The 24,169-nt window shown below is 44.4% G+C and overlaps 1 protein-coding gene across 1 annotated transcript in view; it reads right to left on the bottom strand.

Annotated features, from left to right (window-relative positions):
- The window catches only part of ELOVL2 (ELOVL fatty acid elongase 2), a 109,250-nt gene that overhangs the window by 23,586 nt on the left and 61,495 nt on the right, over positions 1 to 24,169 (bottom strand). Inside the window, exons 2-3 of the mRNA XM_063451725.1 lie at positions 11,246 to 11,309; positions 7,825 to 8,012 (exon numbers count right to left, since the gene is read on the bottom strand). Coding sequence (XP_063307795.1) covers positions 7,825 to 8,012; positions 11,246 to 11,309 — 252 coding nt within the window. The remainder of the gene's footprint in view (positions 1 to 7,824; positions 8,013 to 11,245; positions 11,310 to 24,169) is intronic.

The following is a 24,169-nucleotide window of genomic DNA, read 5'->3' as shown; positions in this document are numbered from 1 at the left end:
GGAAATCCAGAAATGGAAAAAGAAAGGAGCTGTCCAAAAGGACGGAATATATTACAACAACTTCAAATTTTGTCTTCCCAGAAATTTATACCCAGCAGTGGTCCAATGGGCACATGGGCCTGCACACCTGTCAAAAGAACTGATGGCCGCCCTCATACAGAAGTATTATGAAGCACCCGGAATCACAACATTGATAAGCAACTTCTGCAAAGCCTGTGTTATTTGTGCAAAATGCAATCCGGGAAGACCAGTCAAGGTGCCTGCAAAGAACCTGGCAAAGCCCATGTACCCCTTCCAACGAATTCAAATTGACCACATCCAAATGCCCAAGAGTGGGCCCCATGAATATGCACTAGTCATAGTGGACATGTTCTCAGGATGGCCAGAGGCATACCCAGTGGCCAATATCACTGCAAAAACAACCGCAAAGCGCCTACTTACAGATATTGTATGTAGATTCGGACTCCCAGAAGTCATTGAGAGTGATCAAGGCCCAGCCTTTACAGCAACTGTGACTAAAGAAATGTGGACTGCTCTAGGGGTGACTCTAGCCTTCCATACCCCTTACCACCCACAAAGTAGTGGTAAAGTGGAGCGCATGAATGGCACTCTAAAAACCAGAATGTTAAAAATGTCACAAGAAACAAAGATGCCCTGGCCAGAAAGCCTACCAATAGCTCTATTTAGTGTTAGGCACACACCTAGAGGGAAGCACTCACTGTCCCCATATGAGGTTCTATTTGGGACAGCACCCAGACTAGGTTGTTATTATCCGCAGCAGTTGCAGCTCCAATCAGATGTTTTAGTAGACTATGTAACTGAACTTGCAAATGTCCTAAACAAAATACATGCCCAAATTTTCTCTTCAATTCCAGATCCCGAATTGGATACAGGTTCCCATAACCTACTCCCCGGAGATTGGGTCCTGGTTAAGAAGTTTGTGCGGAAAAATACCCTAGAACCGAGATTTGACGGTCCATTCCAAGTTCTCCTGATTACCGCAACCTCCGTCAAATTGGCCGGTAGGCCAAATTGGGTCCACGCTTCCCACTGCAAGAAATCTCCTGCCCCAGAGGAAGCGAATATCGCACAAACATGTATCTCTGGTACATCTTCTCCTTAATCAGCCTTATGAAGGCCCAGCAAGTAGCCATTACCAAAGACATTAGTGGGTACACCTTCTGGTATAATTCATCATGCACCCAGGTGGCTACTTATACCTTTGACTACTGTGATATTGTAGAATGCCCATTTCCCACACCACAAATCCAGAGCATCTATAGAGATATCCCTCATTCGAAAGACCCATATGTTTGTGTAGTTGACAAGCAATGGGGGCACAATTGTGACCATTGGGGGGCGGCGGGGTGGAATGCCGGACCTGCCTGGGGTTACAAACCAAAAAGTGCCGTAGCTAAAGTAGATGATCATGGTAGATCGCTTCTCCAGAGAATGACTTTGAGAAAGCCTGGGGGGAGCACACCAATGAAATTAATCCTTAACATTGAGCACCCAAGCCCAACAGATGCAGACCAGTATGTGATGGGAATGTATTGGAAAAGGGGTTCCTACCAGAAATTAGGGCATTTCTACCTCAAAGATATGTGCAACTCTTCTGAGTGGCAAGGGGCCACCCATATGGTCCCTAACCCATTAAAACCTCATATCCAGACCTTTCAGGACATGATGGCCATTGCTAACCCCACTTTTGAAGATACCATGGCCGCTGAAACAGGTTTTAATGATGTAAATTTATGGTTAGAATGGATGAAATATAATGCTAATAAGCATAATAGAACCGCATGTTATGTGTGTGGCGGTGCCCGGCCTCACCTGGGTACCGTACCTTTAATCCTACCCGTAGATATAGAAGAATGTGTTTTAAGCCTTTTTGCCTATCACTATAATTTTAACAGGTCCATATGTATTGCATGGACAAAGGAGTATCCTCTTCTAGCCAAAGACGTCAAACCCCCTGATGGTATTACCGTATATAAAGGTAATTACACTTGCTATGCCATGTACGATGGTATTGGTAAATTTGTAGGTAACTTTTCCAAAGGTTATTGTGCTACATACAGAACTGTCCCTGTACGCTTGCTGCAACATCACACTAGGTCACTAGGAGACATTTACTGGTTGTGTGGGGATTTACAGCTAAGATCCAGAATGGACACGGAATGGTGGGGGGAGTGTACTTTGACTAAGGCCATTATGCCTATACACATTATCTCTGACACACACCTCAACACCCATGAGTCCAGCCACACTAAGGTTAAACGTGACGCCCCAGTGAAAGGAAGTTTTGATCCTCATGTGTATATTGATGCCATTGGAGTGCCTAGGGGGGTGCCCAATGAGTTTAAAGCAAGGGATGAAGTTGCTGCAGGATTTGAATCAATTTTTACCATAGTTACCGCAAACAAGAATTTAAATTGGATAAATTACATTTATTATAACCAACAGCGTTTTGTTAATTACACCAGAGACGCCCTCCAGGGGTTGGCCGAACAGTTGCAGGCCACATCCCAAATGACTTTCCAGAATAGAATGGCCCTAGATATGATCTTAGCCGAAAAAGGAGGGGTCTGTAAAATTTTGCCCGACACCATGACATGTTGTACCTACATCCCAGAAAACACAGGCCCTAATGGTAAAGTCACACTAGCCATAGAAAAATTAAATGACTTGTCTGAAGAGTTAAAAAGGAATTCTGGGATAAAAGATCCCTGGGAAAGATGGTTTGGTTGGATGACAGGATGGCAAAAGGCTTTAATGCAGATTGGTATGGCTATACTAATTTTTCTTTTTATTTTTGCTCTTCTCTTTTGTTGTGTCCTCCCATGTCTGAGAAAATCCCTCATGAAGACTGTTGACCAAGCAGCACCCACTTTGACCCATCTCGAAGTTGATGACCAAGAATTCCAAGACATCAACTCACCCTGTCTGCCGCTGCAAACATTCCCTTTTGTTGATAAAGTGCAGGAATTCTAGGAAGGGACTAGCTCAGGGACAGCATCTGTCAGTGAATGGTAAAGGCCCCGTGCGGAGAAGTGGTGGGTTAGCTGCCATGGGACACCCATGGGTGTGAAGTGTTCGAGAGCCATACTGATGGATGAGTTAGCCTATTAGGGTCAGTTCTAGGGACAGACTTGCACTTTGCATTAACACCTAGCTAGCGGCCACGGGGTTTCTGTGCCTTTGGGTTAACACGTCTTCTGATACTAACATAATAAAGTTTTTATCTCTTAGAATCTAACATTTCATAGGGGGGACTGATGTGGAATTATTAAAAATTACTATTGTACTTGTATTGAATTATTGTACTAACTCCATTTTAACCTTATACTGTGACTTCCTCCTCCATTTTGTCTCCCTAACCTGACTTCTTCAATCCTCCATTTTGTCCTCATGACTTAACTTGTTCATTTTAAAACTACATTACGTGACTGAACTTCTCAACCCAATTAGTACAGTAGACAAAGACTGTGTTTTCCTACAAGGACAAATACCAGGAGGTGCTGGTTACTCCTTAAGACTTGCCGGCTACTCCTTAGAATTTGTAAGATAGTATAGTTTGAAGGCCACAGAACACAGTGGTAATGAAATGTTCTATTCATAAGAGACCTTGCACCTGGACATGAAGTCTGATATTATTGACCGTGTAAAATGACGCTTAGGACCCCCTTATCCCCCCCGTGTCCAGAATAATCCCACCTCTGATGGGTGGGCACGGGACTAACCTCTTAATTTTATGAACCAATAGGTAAGATACTAACCCCGTCACTTAACAATTAATCCAATTGATGATGATTATTTGCTGATATTCTAATAATCAATGATGACGCAAAATGCCTCTTAAAAGGGCCTGCGCGCCCGCTTTTACTTCACTTGCCAATAAACTTTCTCGAAGTTATTTTAACCTGAACCTCGTGTGTCAGACTTAATTACTTCAGCGTATATACGCAATTTAATTTTATTGATTTGGACAGGAACAGATAGACTTTGAACATTTTGGTTTACTCTCAAAAAGTACCATAACACTTATATGACTCCCTCCTCCGACAGGTAACTACAGGTCTTATTCACTCATAGCGAACCTCTCCCAATCTCTGCTCTCCTATCTCTGTTTTGAGAAAGTCTTGGGAGAGAAGAGGAGGGGCAATAGTACTGGAAACATAATTGATAACGGGCATTTTTAATAAAAAATTATATTTTTCCTTTCATATAAATAAACGTTGTTTTTGTTTTTTTAATAACACTACAGGCAGTTAGGATTTTGAGTACACATATGACTCCCAAGTACTGTATCTGGAGCTACCTCTCTTATACTGATACCAATCAGTAACAAACCCCAAAAATATATATCATTTGCACACGTACACTAACAATGCCTTATTCTTTAAATATCACCCTGACAATCCCTGGCTGTTTAAAGCCCAAATAAAGGCCACACGTGTTTCAGTATATTTATAGGAAATTTAAAAAAAAAAAAAACAGTGTAAAAAGTTCTCACTTGATTTTAAACATGATAACACGTAAGAGAATTAGATAAGTTGGCATCCCAATGCTTTAGGGCTTCTAAATCTTCCGGCATGCTAAAGGTTAAGAACACAGCAGCATCGGTATTATATAAAGCAAACATAATTCTTTATAAATGCAAATTGTGATAAATATGAGTCCTACTGCATGCAAACTATAATCCCACAACAAATAAAGATTAGTAAATCAGTGTACTGTCTCAGTTAGGATAGCTTATTCCAAACAGAAAAATTACAGTGCTGTTTGGAAACTAGGGTTTTATGGCTTTAAATATGCATCCCTTTAACCCCTTAAGGACACATGACATGTGTGACATGTCATGATTCCCTTTTATTCCAGAAGTTTGGTCCTTAAGGGGTTCAATTTCATGCTGCTCTTGTTTGTATGAATATATATATATATATATATATATATATATATATATATATATATATTTAGATAGTAAATATAAGCTAGAGATGCTGATAAAATCATTTGCTGTCATATCTCAAATTGTCAAGGCCAAAGATAATTTCATGTTTATAGCAACGTTCCAAAAAAATAATAATATATATATATATATATATATATATTTTTTTTTTTCTTTCTTCCTCCTGCAACAGTAAGTCTGCCTGTCTGAACTCACATTCACCAGGATAATGCACAAGATACTCCTTTACTGTGTTCTCTGGAATAGGTGCATTTGTGCATGTTTTTGTCCTCAATATCATAGTTACATAGTTACATAGCTGAAAAGAGACTTGCATCCATCAAGTTCAGCCTTCCTCACATTTGTTTTTTTTGCTGTTGATCCAAAAGAAGGCAAAAAAAAAAAACAGTTTGAAGCACAATTTTGCAACAAGCTGGGAAGAAAATTCCTTCTTGACCCCAGAATGGCAGTCAGATTTATCCTTGGATCGAGCAGTTATTACCCTACATTGAAAGATTATATCCTTGAATATTCTGTTTTTGCCAGAATGCATCTAGTAGCTGTTTGAACATCTGTATGAACTCTGATAAAACCACTTCTTCAGGCAGAGAATTCCACATCCTGATTGTTCTTAAAGTAAAAATCAATCTCAATCATATTTGTGCTGTTGTTTGTTTTGATATTCTGTTATTTAAAGGGCCACTACATTCACCAAAATAACTTTAGCTTAATGAAGCAGTTTTGGTGTGTAGAGCATGCCCCGTGCAGTCTCACTGGTCAATTTTCTTCCATTGAGGAGGTAAATCACTTTGTTTATGCAGCCCTAGTCACACCTCCCTGCATGTGACTTGCATGGTCTTCCTAAACACTTCCTGTAAAGAGTCATCTAATGTTTACACTACCTTTATTGCAATTTCTGTTTAATTTGGAATTTCGTGTCTCCTGCTCTGTTAATAGCATGTTATTCATCCACCTCACAGGTGTGGCATATCAAGATGCTGATTAGACAGCATGATTATTGCAAAGGTGTGCCTTAGTCTGGCCACAATAAAAGGCAACTCTAAAATGTGCAGTTTTATCACACAGCACAATGCCACAGATGTCGCAAGTTTTGAGGGAGTGTGCAATTGGCATGCTGACTGCAGGAATGTCCACCAGAGCTGTTGCCCGTGAATTGAATGCTCATTTCTCTACCATAAGCCGTCTCCAAAGGCATTTCAGAGAATCTGGCAGTACATCCAACCGGCCTCACAACCGCAGACCACATGTAACCACACCATCCCAGGACCTCCACATCCAGAATCTTCACCTCCAAGATCATCTGAGACCAGCCACCCGGACAGCTGCTGCAACAATCGGTTTGCATAACCAAAGAATTTCTGCACAAACTGTCAGACACCGTCTCAGGGAAGATCATCTGCATGCTCGTCGTCCTCATCGGTGTCTCAACCTGACTGCAGTTCATCATCATAACCAACTTGAGTGGGTAAATGCTCACATTCAATGGCGTCTGGTACTTTGGAGAGGTGTTCTCTTCACGGATGAATCCCTGGTTTTCAATGCACAGAGATACCGTGATGAGATCCTGAGGCCCACTGTTGTGCCATTCATCCATGACCATCACCTCATGTTGCAGCATGATAATGCATGGCCTCATGTTGCAAGGATCTGTACATAATTCCTGGAAGCTGAAAACATTCCAGTTCTTGCATGGCCAGCATACTCACCGGACATGCCACCCGTTGAGCATGTTTGGGATGTGTGGGAGGTAACATCTGTATGATTGGTGCAAAGTGTAATGAATGTGAATCCCTCCCTTGCATGGGAGAATCTCATAAAAGCAGGAATGTCGCCATTAAACTTCAGTTCTACTCCTGATACTGTGTGTCGTCCAGTTATTGGGAAAGGTGATGGGATATCCTTGGATTATATTGCTGATTGTGCTGGCTACCCTGTTGGATTTATTACTCGTTCCTGCATCCTCTGGAAATATTGGTGGAGTTAAGCTGTGAGAAATCAGCTCTCCGCTACATGATGCTCTGGATCGGTGTATACGACAGCGTGTTCCAGGTCCTGCCAATATCCAGCAACTTTGCACAGCCATTGAAGAGGAGTGGTCCAACATTCCACAGGCCTGATCAACTGTATGCAAAGGAGATGTGTTGCACTGCGTGAGGAAAATGGTGGACACACCAAATACTGACTGATTTTTGGACCGCCCCGGAGCCTCCCAATACAGTAAAACTGCATTTTAGAGTGGCCTTTTATTGTGGCCAGCCTAAGGCACACCTGTGCAATAATCATGCTGTCTAATCAGCATCTTGATATGACACACCTGTGAGGTGGATGGATTATCTCGACAAAGGAGAAGTGCTCACTAACACAGATTTAGACAGAATTGTGAACAATATTTGAAAGAAATAGGCATTTTGTGTACATAGAAAAAGTTTTAGATCTTTGAGTTCAGCTCATGAAAAATGGGAGCAAAAAGTGTTGCATTTATAATTTTGTTCAGTGTATATATATAAGACCTCAATAGGACCCACATGACTTCAGGTAGGAGTGTGCAGAGCAACAACGGAGAACTTTTCCCACTGCTGAATAAAGGTAAGTATTTAAATTAAATACAAAAAAGGTTTGGAGAAACTCCTTAACTAGTTCTCAAAAACTTTTGGAAATTTTCTTTGTGGGAAATTGAATTCCTGAAAATTTTTCTATGTTTTAAATCAACGTTTCAATGGACCATTTTACACCTTTAAACAAAGATTTTATTGCCCTTTTTACTTTGGAAACATCGAATCAGACAATATAAATTTCAGTAGTAAGATTAAGATGATGTAGACAAGTTCATAATGACTTGAATAGGATCTTACCTCTATTAACATATACAGGGAAAGCAAGGTAACACCGAGATTGTAAACAATAAGGTGACCCCTGAGTGAGAATGCTGCCCTGTTCTTCATATATTGGGTCCCCAACCATATTAAAACAAAATATAGCACAGTCAGGAAAAATGTTGGTAGGTAAGAGTCCAGCATAAGCCATCCTTTAACTCTAGGATCTGTAAATATAAATATAAAACAATATGGGTTAGGTGATGGAGATACAATATTGTGATATTTGTTTTATACCAGGAAGCTAGTTGCCGCTATAAACTGGTTCCTTACCATGTTAATTATTCGTCTGAGGGTGTTTAGGCACAACGTAATTAGAAAACACATAATTAAAAGATGACGCATAGCATAATACAGAATTAGATTTTTTAAGGCATAAGAAAGGGTTATAATACCCAAGAGAAGCAGAATGTGTTTGCTTGTGTCGACCATATCTTATAAAACATTAAGTTGTTCTGGGAATTTGAGTCAGAAAACCCTTCGGGACAATGCTTACTTGTCTGATTTCAACCAGGATAACAAAACATTCTAAAATAACAACACATTCTAAAACATTAATGCAAGTTGTCCTGAAGTGTCCAATTTTTAGGTCTAAGCATCTACATCACATGCCATCAAGATATGAACCCAGGGATTGTTTTTAGTGACCAATCAAGGAAAGTATTTATAACAGGCAGTACAATTGACTGAACTATAAATAAAATAATTCGGTATTAATGCGTCCAATAATGCCCAAGTGGTAATCAGGTGTAAAAACAAATATAGAGTCGATTTTACTTTTTATCTTCAGACGGATTATGAGCAGCCAATATTATCACATAAGCGCAGGTAGGGATATAAACTAAGAATAGGAAGGACATGTCAGCCAAGCATTGCAGTGTGCATTAGCCCACATGGCTCATCCCTTGTACAAGCCTGCATTTAGGATTAAGGGGAATTTAGGAGTTACTGTAAAAAACACTGTGAAGGCAAGTGTTCCTAATCCTATTTCTCTGTCAGCCTTGGCTGACTTCCGAATTGTCCCATAACACACCACCATATTCTTGAAGAGCAAAATCAACAGAATCAGGAGCACAATGATGTACCTTACCTAACTGTCAATGTATTCATGAAAAACGATCAGAGAAATGCATTGATATCAGAACAGTCCTGTAAGGTCACTTATCGTCAACGAAGGGTTAAAAATTTCCACTCGCCAATTATTTAATCATCATTCACACACTGAATATTTTAGTCATCTCAATTATTTACATACACACAGGTAATCCGAATACTCCTTCATGAGTTAATCCGACCTCTCCTTGTATGAATGTGATCCATATCTCGTCAAACTATAATACAATCTAATAAAGCTTTTATTCCGGGAAAGTACATTTGCTTTTCTAAGTCACTTGCCTATATGCGTGTATGTCTGTTTCAGTATGTGTGTGTGTGTGTCCTTTTGTATCTGTGTGTGTTTTTGTGTCTGTGTGTGTATTCCTGTGGGCAGGATTTGGAGGCGGACCCTGTGGGCGGGATTGGAGGCGGGCCCCAGGGGGCCCAGACCCTGAGCTGAGTTAGGAGCCCCAAAATTTCTGGTGGCGACCCTGGATATATATATATATATATATATACACATACACACACACATACATATACTGCTGTGTGTGTGTGTGAGGGTGCTGTGTGTGTGTGAAGGCTTTGTGTGTGTGCAGGCGCTGTGTGTGTGTGAAGGCGCTGTGTGTGTGTGAAGGCGCTGTGTGTGTGTAAGGGTGCTGTGTGTGTGTGTGTGCAGGCGCTGTGTGTGTGCAGGCGCTGTGTGTGTGTGTGAGGGCTCTGCGTGTCTGAGGGTGATGTGTGTGTGTGAAGGCGCTGTGCATGTGTGAGGGCACTTTGTGTGTAAGGGTGCTGTGTGTGTAAGGGTGCTGTGTGTGTAAGGGTGATGTATGTATGTGTGTAAGGGTGATGTATGTGTGTGTGTGTGTGTAAGGGTGCTGTTAGTGTGAGGGAACTGTTAGTGTGTGTGTGTGAGGGTGCTGTTAGTGTGTGGGTGATGTTAGTGTGTGTGCTGTGTGTGTGAGGGTGCTGTGTGTGTAAGGGTGCTGTTAGTGTGAGGTTGCTGTTAGTGTGTGTGAAAGGGTGATGTATGTGTGTGTGTGCTGTTTGTGTGGGGGTGAGGCGGCCGTTTAGTTAAACTCCTCCCTCCCTTCTTACCTTTTTGTGGGGGTGGGGGGGGGGCACCGTGCTGCTGCCATCCCTGGTGGTAGAGTGGTGAGTGAAGTCTAGCCACGCAACCTGCAGGGCCAGAGTTCACTCTTGCGAGAGCTGAGCGTTGCTGCGGCAACGCTAGGACCTCGCGAGAGGAACCCGGCGGAGCTGTTGGCAAGAGCTCCCCGGGTGCTCTCCTGCGGGAGGCACATAGTGCGGGCCGCTGGGATTAGGGTGTGGCCCGGCACACCCCGTGCGCATGCCTAGTAATATGCGGTATATATAAAAGTATGTAAAACAGATTTTGAAAGAGACTGGGGGGAATGAAAGATCACAGAAAATGAAACGGTAATAGAGACTGGTGAAAAGAGAGATGGTAAAAAAATAAAATGTCAGCTCACTACATTTTACTACAGTTACTACAGTTCACTATACTTTCTAGCATATTGATTACACCCCATATTGTACATGGAAGGGTAAATACTTGGGTAGACCTATGTTAGCTAAACAACAAAGAGGACATCATGTGCAGACAGTTTTATATAGGACTGAACTATCCAGTGTTCACATGTAAAAGTGTTTATGTACCCGCAATTGATCATTTATATGGGCACTTGACTATAGTTTTAGATATGTCTGCAACATCTAGTTAACTGAACACTCCAAGCACTATAACAACTACACCATGCTGTAGTTGATATGGGGCCAGGAGCTAACAGAGGCCTCTAAGCAAGAACTTTCAGCTTAACGTCCATGAGGCCATGGCACTGTCTAGAGCAGTCTCTCAATTTGAGGAAACACAATGTGAATGTCTGGCCAGAACTAGGCTTATTTTAGTATCTCATTCAGTACTGGAAACCTTGGTTACGAGATGTACACAGATAGAAAAAGCATATACAAACACTGCTGTGACATACACAGTTATTTAAAATGTATGGCCAATATTAGCAAATAGAGAAAGTTTTGCTTTCAGTTTCACTATGTTGGGCTAAAATTTGAAATTCAGTTTGAATTCCCTGCAATTTACAATTTCTTCAGTGAATAACACTGACAGTTCCAAAAATAATGGTACGTCTGAAAGGTTATAAGGTACATTAGCAGCAGTTAGACAGATGTTAGTATCTGATAGGAAACTTTTTCGAAGATAGGAACTTTTTTGCCACAATAATTATGTTAGAGATACTTAAATGGAATATGTTACTCGAGTACTTACCTCTTGGCCCGAACAAGTAATCCACAAATACATTTACTTCTTGGTCTATCCTCTGTATGTGTTCCTGAAAGAAAAGCATAGAGAGTGATATTAAAACAGCAGTAAAGGCTTTCTATTTTCCAAAATGTTTTATCAAAAAATGTAGTGTTTCTTTCTGCTAATAGTTTTAAACATCATTATCTAAAAATAGGATTATTCATAATAGCATCGCTAGTAGCTACTGATGAGTCAATGGAGCAGAAAAATGAATACTAAATATTTAACATAATGAATATAATTTTAGTTGATTCTATGAGAGGGACTTTGTCAGGATTTTTGGGGTTAATAAGCCCCTACTTCTATAAATTCAATAATTAAAAAAAAATGTACACATTACAATAGCAACAAAAACAGGACATATAACACAAATTAGTATAACAATGTTATTGTGCATGAAAAAAACATCATAGGTCTTTATAAATCTTTTATAAAAACCTTTCAAAATCAGTTTAAAATGTTAGTATTTCTAAATTAAAACAATTAAATCAAAGACAAAAATGATAAAGTTTAAACTTGTAATATTTTTATACATGGTAACAAACAAGTATATTAGCTAAAAAAAAGTTTTTTAAAAATTGCTAAATTTTTCAGTCAATAATTGCTTTGCTGGAACAAAATATGTGAAGAATTAATAAAAAATACATTAACATTTATTCTCAAAAATCAATTCGATATAAAATGTAAACGTTTGTGTTAAATAAATATGTTGGCAATTAGATGGCGTATCGGATACATCTGGACTGAAAATAGAACAGCTGCAATCAACAACTGCCTTTGGGATACAAAAGATTATTAATATCACTGAGACACCAACAAATAGTTCTACAAGAATATGAAAATCAGTGAAATGCAGTAAACATTGGTTACATAATAAAATAAATACCTTTGAGGAGCCCACCAAAAAAAATAAAAATAAAGGAAAAATAGAAAGTCAGTCAAGCAAAAATACCAGCAGTCTACGAAAGTAGAACCAAGGAACATACATTAAAGGACCACTATAGGCACCCAGACCACTTCAGCTCAATGAAGTGGTCTGGGTGCCAGATCCCTCTAGTTTTTTTTAAAAACATTTTTTTTCTATTTTTTTATTTTTGCAGTGCGTAAGAGATAACAAGCGTGCATGGGGTACCCCAACGGCATTCCTCATGCTTTACAAATTTTTATAACAGTGGAGTATAAGTTAGTCCTTGCACAATTTTATAGTTAATAGGTGAGGTATTAGTCGCAGGTAGTATCTGTGGATCGTAGCTTACAGTAAGGCATTCACAAGAAGACATGTATGGGTTCAGGTTCAGACAGTTACTGGTTAATGCTAATTAAGAATTCAAAACAGGCTAAATCAACTGCGAGGGGCCAATATATATTTTCCTGTCGCTTATTGGGTCTGAGCAGGCCACTCGTTGGGTCTATATATTACAGTGGTCTAGAGCCGCAGCGAGGTAACAATATTAAAACAGTGCTAAAACATTGGAACATTGCATAAAGATAAGAGATATCGATGGTGTGACGGAATGCCTTTCGTCACTGAGTTTATTGGTGACAAGCTGCCCTTTACCCATGGCTGTTGGAGGAGCCTGATTGCCAGCCTCTTACCTGTTGACTATGGTCCCTGGGAGATTTGGCCCTTCAGGTGCAACATTTGGGCATATTGTATTTTATTGTGCGACTGCTGGCCCTTTAAGCACAGTGAATGGTATTTTATTGTACTGCTGCTGGCCCTTTAAGAACTGTCTGGGGACATATTGAGACTTTGGGTAACAATACCCTTTAAGACTATGGCCCCTGAGTGAGTTCCAGGGGGAGGAGGCAACCAGTCTTCCTTCCCAGTGGCAACTTACCCCACAAAGGGGAAACCCTAATCCCCCAGAAGGTGCAGATGAGACCGTAGTCTATGCACCCGACATACAGGGATGCTGGACGGTCTATCCAGATCGCCAACTACCCTCACAAGAACACCGGACGGAAGAGGTAAGCGATGTCTCTCCTCCCCAACCAAGTTGCGTCCAGGCTACCCCAGCAGAAGCGCTGGCATCGGGGCAGAGCGCAGTTGGCCTCTGCCCCCCCAGTCTCCACAGCATGTTGCCCAGCAGCACCAGAGGAACCACCAGGTGCAGTAAATGTGTGTTGTGGTTGGGCTACTCATGTACTTGTTCACTGTGGGTGGGTTTATCGACTAACTCAGGCACTAACCAAGAGGTCAGGTACCTGGTTAGTCTCCCCCCCAAAGGGGAGATGTGTGACGAAATGCCTTTTGTCACTGGGTTTATTGGTGACAAGCTGCCCTTTACCCCTGGCTGTTGGAGGAGCCTGATTGCCAGCCTCTTACCTGTTGACTATGGTCCCTGGGAGATTTGGCCCTTCAGGTGCAACATTTGGGCATATTGGATTTGTATGGTGCTGCTGCTGGCCCTTAAAAAACCATCCGTGGACATATTATGACTTTTAGGAACAATGTCCCTTTAAGACTGTGTAGCAGATTGCATTCAGGCTGTCTTCAATATTATGTAAGCTATTATGTGTTAGGTAAATTGTAAATGTGTAGGTTCTATGTGATAAATGTAACAGTATGTATTTTTACGTCTTTTATTGTCCTTTGTCTGCCATGTGGCTAATGGAGTTTTACCTCTGTCCTTGGAGATAATTGGATTACTTCCCAATTACCGTATTTTTCGCTCCATAAGACGCACTTTTTTTCCCCTCAAAAGTGAGGGGAAATGTCTGTGCGTCTTATGGAGCGAATATGAAGCTTTACTTACCTGTCTTGCAGCGTTGGCCGGCAGCACAGGGCGCACCGCGGTAGTGGAACTTGAATTTCATGTTCCGGTTTCCGGCGGGACTGAAAGGAAGTGTGCACAAGCTGAGTGCGCACTTCCTTTCAGTCCCGCCGGAAACCGGAACATGAAATTCAAGTTCCACTACCGCGGTGCGCCCTGTGCTGCCGGCCAACGCTGCAAGACAGGTAAGTAATTATGGGACAAGGGGAGGGGGACAGTATGGGAGGGGGATAAAGTCTATGGGGAGGGAGGGGGGAGATAAAGTCTATGGGGAGGGAGGGGGGAGATGAAGTCTATGGGGAGGGAGGGGGGGGGGAGATGAAGTCTATGGGGAGGGAGGGGGGAGAGATGAAGTCTATGGGGAGGGAGGGGGGGAGATGAAGTCTATGGGGAGGGAGGGGGGGAGATGAAGTCTATGGGGAGGGAGGGGGGAGATGAAGTCTATGGGGAGGGAGGGGGGGGAGATGAAGTCTATGGGGAGGGAGGGGGGGAGATGAAGTCTATGGGGAGGGAGGGGGGGAGATGAAGTCTATGGGGAGGGAGGGGGGGGAGATGAAGTCTATGGGGAGGGAGGGGGGGGAGATGAAGTCTATGGGGAGGGAGGGGGGGGAGATGAAGTCTATGGGGAGGGAGGGGGGGGGAGATGAAGTCTATGGGGAGGGAGGGGGGGGAGATGAAGTCTATGGGGAGGGGGGGGGAGATGAAGTCTATGGGGAGGGGGGGAGATGAAGTCTATGGGGAGGGAGGGGGGGGGAGATGAAGTCTATGGGGGAGGGAGGGGGGGAGATGAAGTCTATGGGGAGGGAGGGGGGGGAGATGAAGTCTATGGGGAGGGAGGGGGGGAGATGAAGTCTATGGGGAGGGAGGGGGGGGGAGATGAAGTCTATGGGGAGGGAGGGGGGGAGATGAAGTCTATGGGGAGGGAGGGGGGGGAGATGAAGTCTATGGGGAGGGAGGGGGGGGAGATGAAGTCTATGGGGAGGGAGGGGGGGGAGATGAAGTCTATGGGGAGGGAGGGGGGGGAGATGAAGTCTATGGGGAGGGAGGGGGGGGAGATGAAGTCTATGGGGAGGGAGGGGGGGGAGATGAAGTCTATGGGGAGGGAGGGGGGGGAGATGAAGTCTATGGGGATGGAGGGGGGGGAGATGAAGTCTATGGGGAGGGAGGGGGGGAGATGAAGTCTATGGGGAGGGAGGGGGGGAGATGAAGTCTATGGGGAGGGAGGGGGGGAGATGAAGTCTATGGGGAGGGAGGGGGGGAGATGAAGTCTATGGGGAGGGAGGGGGGGGAGATGAAGTCTATGGGGAGGGGGGGGGAGATGAAGTCTATGGGGAGGGAGGGGGGGGAGATGAAGTCTGTGGGGAGGGGGGGGAGATGAAGTCTGTGGGGAGGGGGGGGGAGATGAAGTCTGTGGGGAGGGGGGGAGATGAAGTCTGTGGGGAGGGGGGGAGATGAAGTCTGTGGGGAGGGGGGGAGATGAAGTCTATGGGAGAGAGGAGAAGACTATGGAAGGGGGGGACACTATGGGACAGGGGAGAAAAAAATATTCTGTACAAACTGTCCCATAGTAAGAAACACTATGGGACAGTTTGTTCAGAATATTTTTTTTCTGGGTTTCTTCCTCTAAAAACTAGGTGCGTCTTATGGTGAGGTGCGTCTTATGGAGCGAAAAATACGGTATCTCCAGGATAGAAACTCTGTGGAACTTGTTTTGGGAAGAAAAGCCATGCTTCATTTGGTAACAAAGGACTTTCCCTTAACTTTTGAACCACTGGTCTGATTCGTGCCATTTTTTTAATATGTTGTTCCCCTGAATGGATTGATTGTGAATATGTAATTTTTATAGAGATGTATGGATGTATGGTTTTAGAGTTATGAAAGTTGGGTAAAAAGTATGTTTTAACTGTATGTATAATTGAGTTTCCTCTCAGGATAAGGGGAGGGGATAAGTGGGATGTAACTGTGATATGATTGGTTGTTTTATCCCTCCCTGTGGGCGGTCCTGTTTTTGCAACTACTGTAATAAAAGCCAGACTGGGTGTGCTAGCACCTCAGATCATCTTGTACCTTCATGAAGTTTCGGCTCATGTTTGGGGGATTGGAGAACTACACTGTGGGGATTGCTATAATCACTATACTCCCCAGGGTATTATCGCTGAGCTCTGCTAAGAGCTTGTTCCTGTTCCTGCTCTCTGGAATTCGGAGAGGTCCATCTACTGGAAGCTAGACCCTGGTCTTGGGTCCAGAGTGGGTAGCGTGGCGAGACCCCAACCAAGCTGCGGCGGTTCGTGGGAGTCTACAGTGGTTATGGTGTCTGGTGGAGTGCTTGGAGTCCTTGGAAAGCACTAGGAGCATCCGTCAGCAGGAGGTACCCGGTCGGGGTGCCAGTGGTTCCGTTACAGCTTAGCCCCCCAGAGCTTAGAAAGGGGTGTTGGCTAGCAGGGCTGTTGGTATAATCGTATGACAAGGTAAATAATAGGAAAGCATAGCCCGTAAGGGAATATAATAGTTGGTCATTAGTCCCCGAGAGTTCCACTGGTCAGTTCAGATTAGCCTATGCCCTCAAGGGGCAGTGCACAGTCCAGCTTTGGGGAGAGATGTCTTGGGCTCCTATGCTTCAGAGTGGGCTGTAGGGCAAAGCCACTCACCAGGGTCGATGTCACCTCCACTATCACAGGTGTGTTGTCAGGCTTAAGAATCGGTAATGTCCATTTACGTGGTGCCCGCTGCTGGTGCGGTGTATGCCGCTTTACTCTCTGCCATTTTGGGGCCTTCCTCGTTACCGGAGCTCCGGGCGGCTGCTGCTGCTGGGTAGGAATCCTCCTGGGAGGTGAGTGTTTAGTCTGTTGCTGTGGGGCCTCTTGGTGCATCCATCAAAGCTTTGGGGCCAAGTCCCTGTTGGCTCTCTGCCCAGGTTCAAACCTCTCGGTCCAACTGGCCGTTCACGTGCATGGCTGGCGTGCAGCGGCCATCTTGCGGCCCTCCTGTGGGGTGCTGTTCGGTGGAAATTGCGCGCCAGGGCAGTTGCTCAGGCCCGGCTTGGTGAGATGGTTGGATGGTTGGCACCCTTGCAGACCGGGATGACCCCCCTGGTCCAGAGGGGGGGGAGCGAGACGCCGGCCGGAGAACCGGGAGAGCGTCCGTATCGTCCCGGATCAAGCTCCAGCGAGCTCCGGGTGCCTGACGGGTTGCTGTCGGTGCTTGGGCGGTATCCCCGCGTACCCCAGCGGCTGGGGGTCAGTGTGGTCACCGTCATGGGTCAATATTCCGGGTTGGCCTCCAGCTAGCTCCGATTTTCGGATTCCCGGAGTGGGAGCTCAAACAGAGCACGTCTGATCCCGCCAGCGGTCAGGCCCCGCCCCCCTGATCCCTCTAGATTTAACCCTGCAGCTGAAAACATACCAGTTTCAGAGAAACTGCTGTGTTTCACTGAGGGTTAAGCCAGCCTCTAGTAGCTGTCTCACTGACAGCCGCTAGAGGTGCTTCCGCGATTCTCACTGCGAAAATCACAGTGAGAAGATGCTGGACGTCCATTGAGTAATGCTTTCATATGGGCTGTTTGAATTAGCACGCGGCTCTTGCGCGTTCGGATCTGATGTCGGCAGGGGGTGGAGAGTTCACCAGCACTGAGGGAGCTCGGCGCTGGAGAAAGGTAAGTGGGAGGGGAGCCCTGAGTGTGGGGAGGGCTTAATGACCCTATAGTGCCAGGAAAAAGACCTAACACACTAACACAAAGACACACACTGCATCCTCTAAACACACACACACTGCATCCACTATACACAAAAACACACACGCTGCATCCACCACACACACACGTGCACACACACCTTGCATCCACAATACAGATACACACACCTTGCGTCCACTATACACACACTCTGCATTCTCTATACACATAGACACTACATCCACTTAACTCATTCTTGTGGACAGTCTCGGGAGTGGTCCCTGTTGGTGGACATAGGGGCGAGTCCTGGGGGCCAAGGCCTTAAGTTGTATAAGGGGCCCCAAACTGTGTGTGTACGTCTGGCACTAACTATACTTTTGTGTGTTTGTGTATTACTAAATGTGCCTCTAAATGCTTCTCTGCTTCTCTGCATGTATGTCTGTGAAAATGAGGGGTGGGGGCAGTGTTACTGTAAAAGGCCCCAAGAAAAGCATTCCAATGACTGTCCAATAAATATTGCTTATAAAAACCACAAGTCACGCTTATGTACCTGGTTTTATTTTTATTTTTTTCTTCAATACCAATCCGTATACAAAAATGCTCTTTATTTATCAGCTAAGCATTCTGTATTTAAAACAGATTTGACATCACTTTTTATGACACTGTAAAAACTCCACAGAACTTGTGGGTTTTTGCATTATACTCCACTAAATATTCTCAAGGGAAATACTCAGGAAGCAATGAGTGTTTACTGTAGTAAGTGTAACAGATGTACACTCATAATGCGATATACAAACTAAGCACTCTCTAGCCCCATTTTTCCATGGTAAGAAAGGAAATAATTCCAGGCAAATAGTAGTAGTCCCAACCAGAAAAAAAAATAAAAAAAGATGACAATTCCACATAAAGAAATGGATAAGCCAAACAAAAAGTAAATAAGGATGGACGGAATACATAAATAATATTGCTGTTTCACCTGGATACTAAATGTCAGACCCAAAGTTTCAACATGAAAGCTGGACAGTATCCATGTGTGCAGAAGGCACACATTTATTTTTCTCATACCTCTACCATACATACCAAATGGATACCCCGGAGGGGTCGCATCTGTTAATGCACCCATAACTCCAGGATCTGGTGTCGAACCCTGTGAATGTGGCACTGTGCACAGCACAGAGCTCCCCTTCTGCCAGTCATAGAAAGTAGTGTGGTCAAGTGGACTACGCTCTGACAGGAAGCGCTCACTGAGAGAAACAAGCACTTCCTCTCAGTCTGCTCGACCACACTACATAGAGGTACAGAGCCGGTACAGGAGAGGAGATGGATGCGGGAAAGACACATGGAGGGGCTGGAGGGGAGAATGTGGCAATTGGGGGTGGAAAGAACAAGTGGGGGAGTGGGAGAGACACATGGAAGGCTGGGGGGTGAGAGAGATGCCTGAGGAGGTTGGAGAGACACATTGAGGGTCTGGTGGTGCATGAGACACATGGAAGGGCAGAGGGGAATGAGACACATGGAATGTCTGGTGTGTGATGAGACACATGGAGGAGCTGTGGGGGATAAGACACATGGAGGGACTGGGGGGAGAGATTGAAACACATGGGGAGGCTAAAGGGAAAGAATGAGACACATGGAAGGGCTGGGGGGAGCAGACACATGGAGGGAGTGGGGGAGATACATGGAGGAACTGGCTGGAGACACATGGAGGGGCAGGGGGGAGGCACATGGAGGGGCTGTAGGGGATAAGACACATGGAGGGACTGGGGGGAGAGATTGAAACACATGGGGGGCTAAACGGAAAGAATGAGACACATGGAAGGACTGGGGGGGGGAAGTAGACACATGGAGGGAATCGGGGTGACACATGGAGGGAGTGGGGGTGACACATGGAGGGGCTGGGTGGAGGCACATAGAAGGGACTGGTGTGGGGTAAGACACATCAAAGGGCTGGTGGGAGAATGAGATACATGAGGGACCCAGAGCAATTTTCGCATCAGGGTCCGATGATTTCTCATTACATCTCTTGCCCAGCAGTTCACATAATAAACTAATGTGCTCTTCATATCTCATAACAACAAAGAATATAAATATACAAAAAAAAAGAAAAAAAAGCTACAATACCTTACTATACCTCAATCTTGAAGCAAACTATGTTTGAGCATCACTTTAATGAAAAGTTTCATCTTGCTTTCCATTTTCTTAGAGTGTATGTAATTGAGTAATATAACAACAAAGATCAAATTAATGTTTCAGAAGATGAAATACAAGCAGTTTTTTTTTACCAATGTACTACTATATTAGCATAATCTATTGATTTACAGTTCCTGTTACTTACTATACTTGCCATACAGTTGTGCTTACAAAGCAGATCAATGAAATCCTTTTAGAAGTAATCCAGCTCAGTCCATTCCTGGTTTATCCAGCACACAAAGCTTAAAGCAGCAGCATGTACTGGGCTTTACAGGTTTAGAAACCACAATCATGGACATATGAGATGCATGTTAATGCTGTATTGACATATGCTTGCTATACAACCCTACAATGCCCAGCCAGTAGGGATTAACACTGCTTCATCATTGTATATGTATTATATTTTAGTCGGTAAGTGTGTGGATAATCAGACAGACCAAAATACAAGAGACTGACTGAGAACATAACTGAAATTTGTATAAAGAAAAATAATGACATTCAGGAGCTCTGGAGACATCATATGTAATAAGACAGAAGGTCACAATGCCAATATTATATTTATCAAGAGCACATGCTTTACTTCTTTGTATTTTCCTATTAGATGACTGAAATATATTTCCTACGATAGCTTCATGAATTGAGTTTCATTTATAAACACACAGAGTTACACATACACACACAGTCTGACAGATTCACACTTGAGTTCTACAGTTTCCTACTAGAGTTTGGTAAATTCTCTCAGCGTAACTTATAGTATTTCTGACTGCCTAACAGTGATGGGAGTCACAACAGTGTCACAACACAGAATCCAGCAGTGATGTTTGCTCTTGGCGCTGACCAGGCAAAAGGAATATGGTCGCACCCGCGAGGGACGGGTTCATGTAAGTAGAACTTCCCATTAATGGCCCCCTGCAAATTCTGCAAAGTCCCTAGACTGTGACAATGCCGCTTTAAATGTATCTCCGTATTGCAATTATCCCTATGTACCTCCATACAGCTGGTCTACTCGTGTGTTTAAAAAACCCTGTTCGGGGGCGGAGCTTGACAGCCACGCAGTATGGACGCACTTCTGTAGAGCTCCTAAACAACAGTGACAAATCCCCTATAATCGACGGCCCAGCAGTGCCATCCAAACCGGAGACTTTTAGGAAAAATACCCCTAAGCTGCGGGCACTAAGCTGATGCCTTTCCAGTACACGGACAAGGGTAGAAAAACGAGGAAAGGCACCCGGGCCTACCTCGACCTCCGTGCCTTTACAGCCGCATCCCTGATACCGGAGCTGACCACTAGCGACACGGGAGCCGACCCGTCATTACAAGCGACCAGCACCCACCTCACGAAAGATATGGGACGCCGGTCTCAAAAACCACAAACGGGCGAGAGCCAAAACACCCGCGACATCAGCACCATGCTTCAGCGCACCTCGACCTCCAAGATGGCGGCCCGCGAAGCTACAGGCGCGGAACTCGGAGACACAAGCACAGAACACAACGGGGCACCGACTCATGCTATTACCGTGTCCCTGGTAGAGCAGGAAGCGGAGAGAAATGCACTAGCACCGGCCACCAAGCAGGACATATTAAACCTCCTGCGAGAACTGAGACAGGCATCAAATGCCGACCTAGATCTCATCAGGACAGAAGTCCAGGCGGTAACAGCACGCACACGGGCATCAGAAGAGGATATTGCAGACTTACGACATGAGGTGACAGGACTCAGGGAATCCCTGCAAAACGTACAGTCCACTCAGTCTGCACTCCTCATGAGAGCCGACCTCGCTGAAGACCGCAGCCGTCGAGCTAACATTAAAATCAGGGGCATCCCGGACTCCACTGACGCGGCCGAACTGCCACAATACATCAGACGGCTGATTACCACAATCTTGCCGCACACTCAGGCCAAAAGGACAGACATTGATGGCTGCTTCCGCATAGCCAAATCCAAGCAGGCTCCATCCTCCGCTCCTCGAGATGTAATCATCAGGTGTCACTCCCTGTCGGACAAACAACGACTTATGAATGCACTGAAAGGGAAAACCCCGCTCAAATTCGAGGCAGCACAACTTACATTTTTTCACGACTTAACACGAAGCACGCTACAATGGAGAAAATCCTTGAGCATGGTGACATCTCGGCTTAGGGAGGCGGGAATTGAATACAGATGGTCCTTCCCCAGGGCACTCACAGTCACCAAGAACGGCGCAGCGGTGAAACTCACCTCACCGGAGGAGTCCCACTCCTTCCTCCAAGCAGTGGGAATACAGCCGCAGACCCTGACCCTGGCCGCTCCATCTACCCCACAAACCTGGGACCCAGAACGAATAATTCCTTTCACCCCCAGAGGAGGCGACGGCACGAGAGATGGGCCTGGATGACTGGAACACCGCAAGGACACTTAATGTTATCCTGTTATAAAGTTTTAATGTTCAACATTTAATTCTCCTTTCCCAAATTCCATGTATAAAGTTGACCTTTTGACCGACACATCCGCCGACGACCCCCCACTCTACATAACTAGCGGCTCCACAACAGGGGGCTAATCCAATGCGCAGGAGCCTTACGCTCTCACAAGTGCCCCTAAATAACCCCCCCCCCCCCCCCGTGTCCTCCTGGGTTAGAGGACGTGAATAGCCTTACATAACCGGTAGGTTAGCTCCTGACACCGCACATACCCCACCGAAGCCATAAGCTGACCCAATCACGAGCCATGCGCTCTGGAGATAATCCACGGCTCTTACTAGCCATGCCAAAACTCAAGTACAGAACACACACCACATACCAAGCTGTACACCTTGTGCGCGACGCACACCATAAGAGTATGACGCCTCACAGACATAGACGGCCTTTTAGACACACCTGTAGTGTGAGGGACTTAAGCGCCACTCGCACAGCACAAACAACACACTCCACCTTGTAGCGCTAAGCGTACAGGGTGTATTACACATAAAGCCTTGCATACTCCAAAGTCAGCTGACAATACAACACGCATACGCTTACCCCACGCTGACATAATCCGCATAATCGAATATTAATTAACATAAAATACTGTGCAGAAATCCATCTTACCACTGCTCTTATATGAATGTTACACAAGATCTTATCAATGTGGTCTGATAACATGCCTGTCTCATCATTGCACAAAGAAAATAAAGAATTAAAAAAAAAAAAAAAAAAAAAAAACAGGGCCCTGAGAACCATGAATTTGCTTGGCCCCATTCACCATCCCAATATGAAGAATGAAGGGATTGACCCAAAACTCCAAACCGTAGAGGGCCTTGTGTCATCATAATACTATTCTGTATGCACAGTGCATACATACACAATTCAACACAATTCAAAAATAAAACTGAAAACACAGGCAACACTAAACTTTCAAAGACTATGCAAGAAAGTGTTTTCAGTGGGAGTCTCATCCCAATATACCGAGAGCCGTCATATCTCCTGCTCACATGGTAAAACACTGGCCATGTTTATGAAATCCAACAATCCAAACCGACGGGTCTCTGTTAGTTTGCTAATTTACAAAAGATAAACATTCCACTGAGACTGCAACTAGTGAGCTACATACGGTATATAATTTTATGATTTTTTCTGTTAAGCATTAGCTCATGACTCTGTACCCATCAAACATGGACTGCTATAAAACTTCCCACCACGTTTTAGTTGATTCCCTCCAATAATGTTATTCTATCCTGGCATTTATAGCTTTATAGGATAATAAATAAGCCCTGGATTACATCCATGCATGCTCTAGGCCAAAAAAAAAAAAAAAAAAAAAAAAAAACCCTGTTCACATTCTTAGCCCCCTACAATCATGTATTCCTAAAGATGTAGTGTCATAGTAACTAGTTAACTGTCCCCTCCTCCCCCCATTTCCAACAGAAAACCACCTTGTAGCCCTCCATGCTGCTGGCCCCACCTCGTTTGCTTAGATCATCAGTTTTGATGATGATCTCGGCCTATCCAATGTTTACCCATAGGGAAGCATTTCAAGGCTTATGCGCATGCGCATGCGCTGCAAATAGTCACCCTGCACCAATAAAATGCTCTCATATAATTGAGAACCGAGTCTGACTAGAGGTATGTTAACCCTGCAATCACAAAACTGCTGTGTCTACTAAATGGCAATATCTTAGATTGCAGGCAAAAAACTGAAGGGCCACTGCTTTCAGACTGCTACATTGACGTTGTCTGGATGTTTACCTCCTCCCTCCTTGTAATAAGATCCTCGAGAAAAACCCTCTGATAAAT

This window comes from Pelobates fuscus, chromosome 4 (genome assembly GCF_036172605.1).
Source record: "Pelobates fuscus isolate aPelFus1 chromosome 4, aPelFus1.pri, whole genome shotgun sequence".
Lineage (NCBI taxonomy): Eukaryota > Metazoa > Chordata > Amphibia > Anura > Pelobatidae > Pelobates > Pelobates fuscus.
Note: the sequence above shows the minus strand (reverse complement) of the source record. Positions and strands in the feature narration are given on the sequence as shown.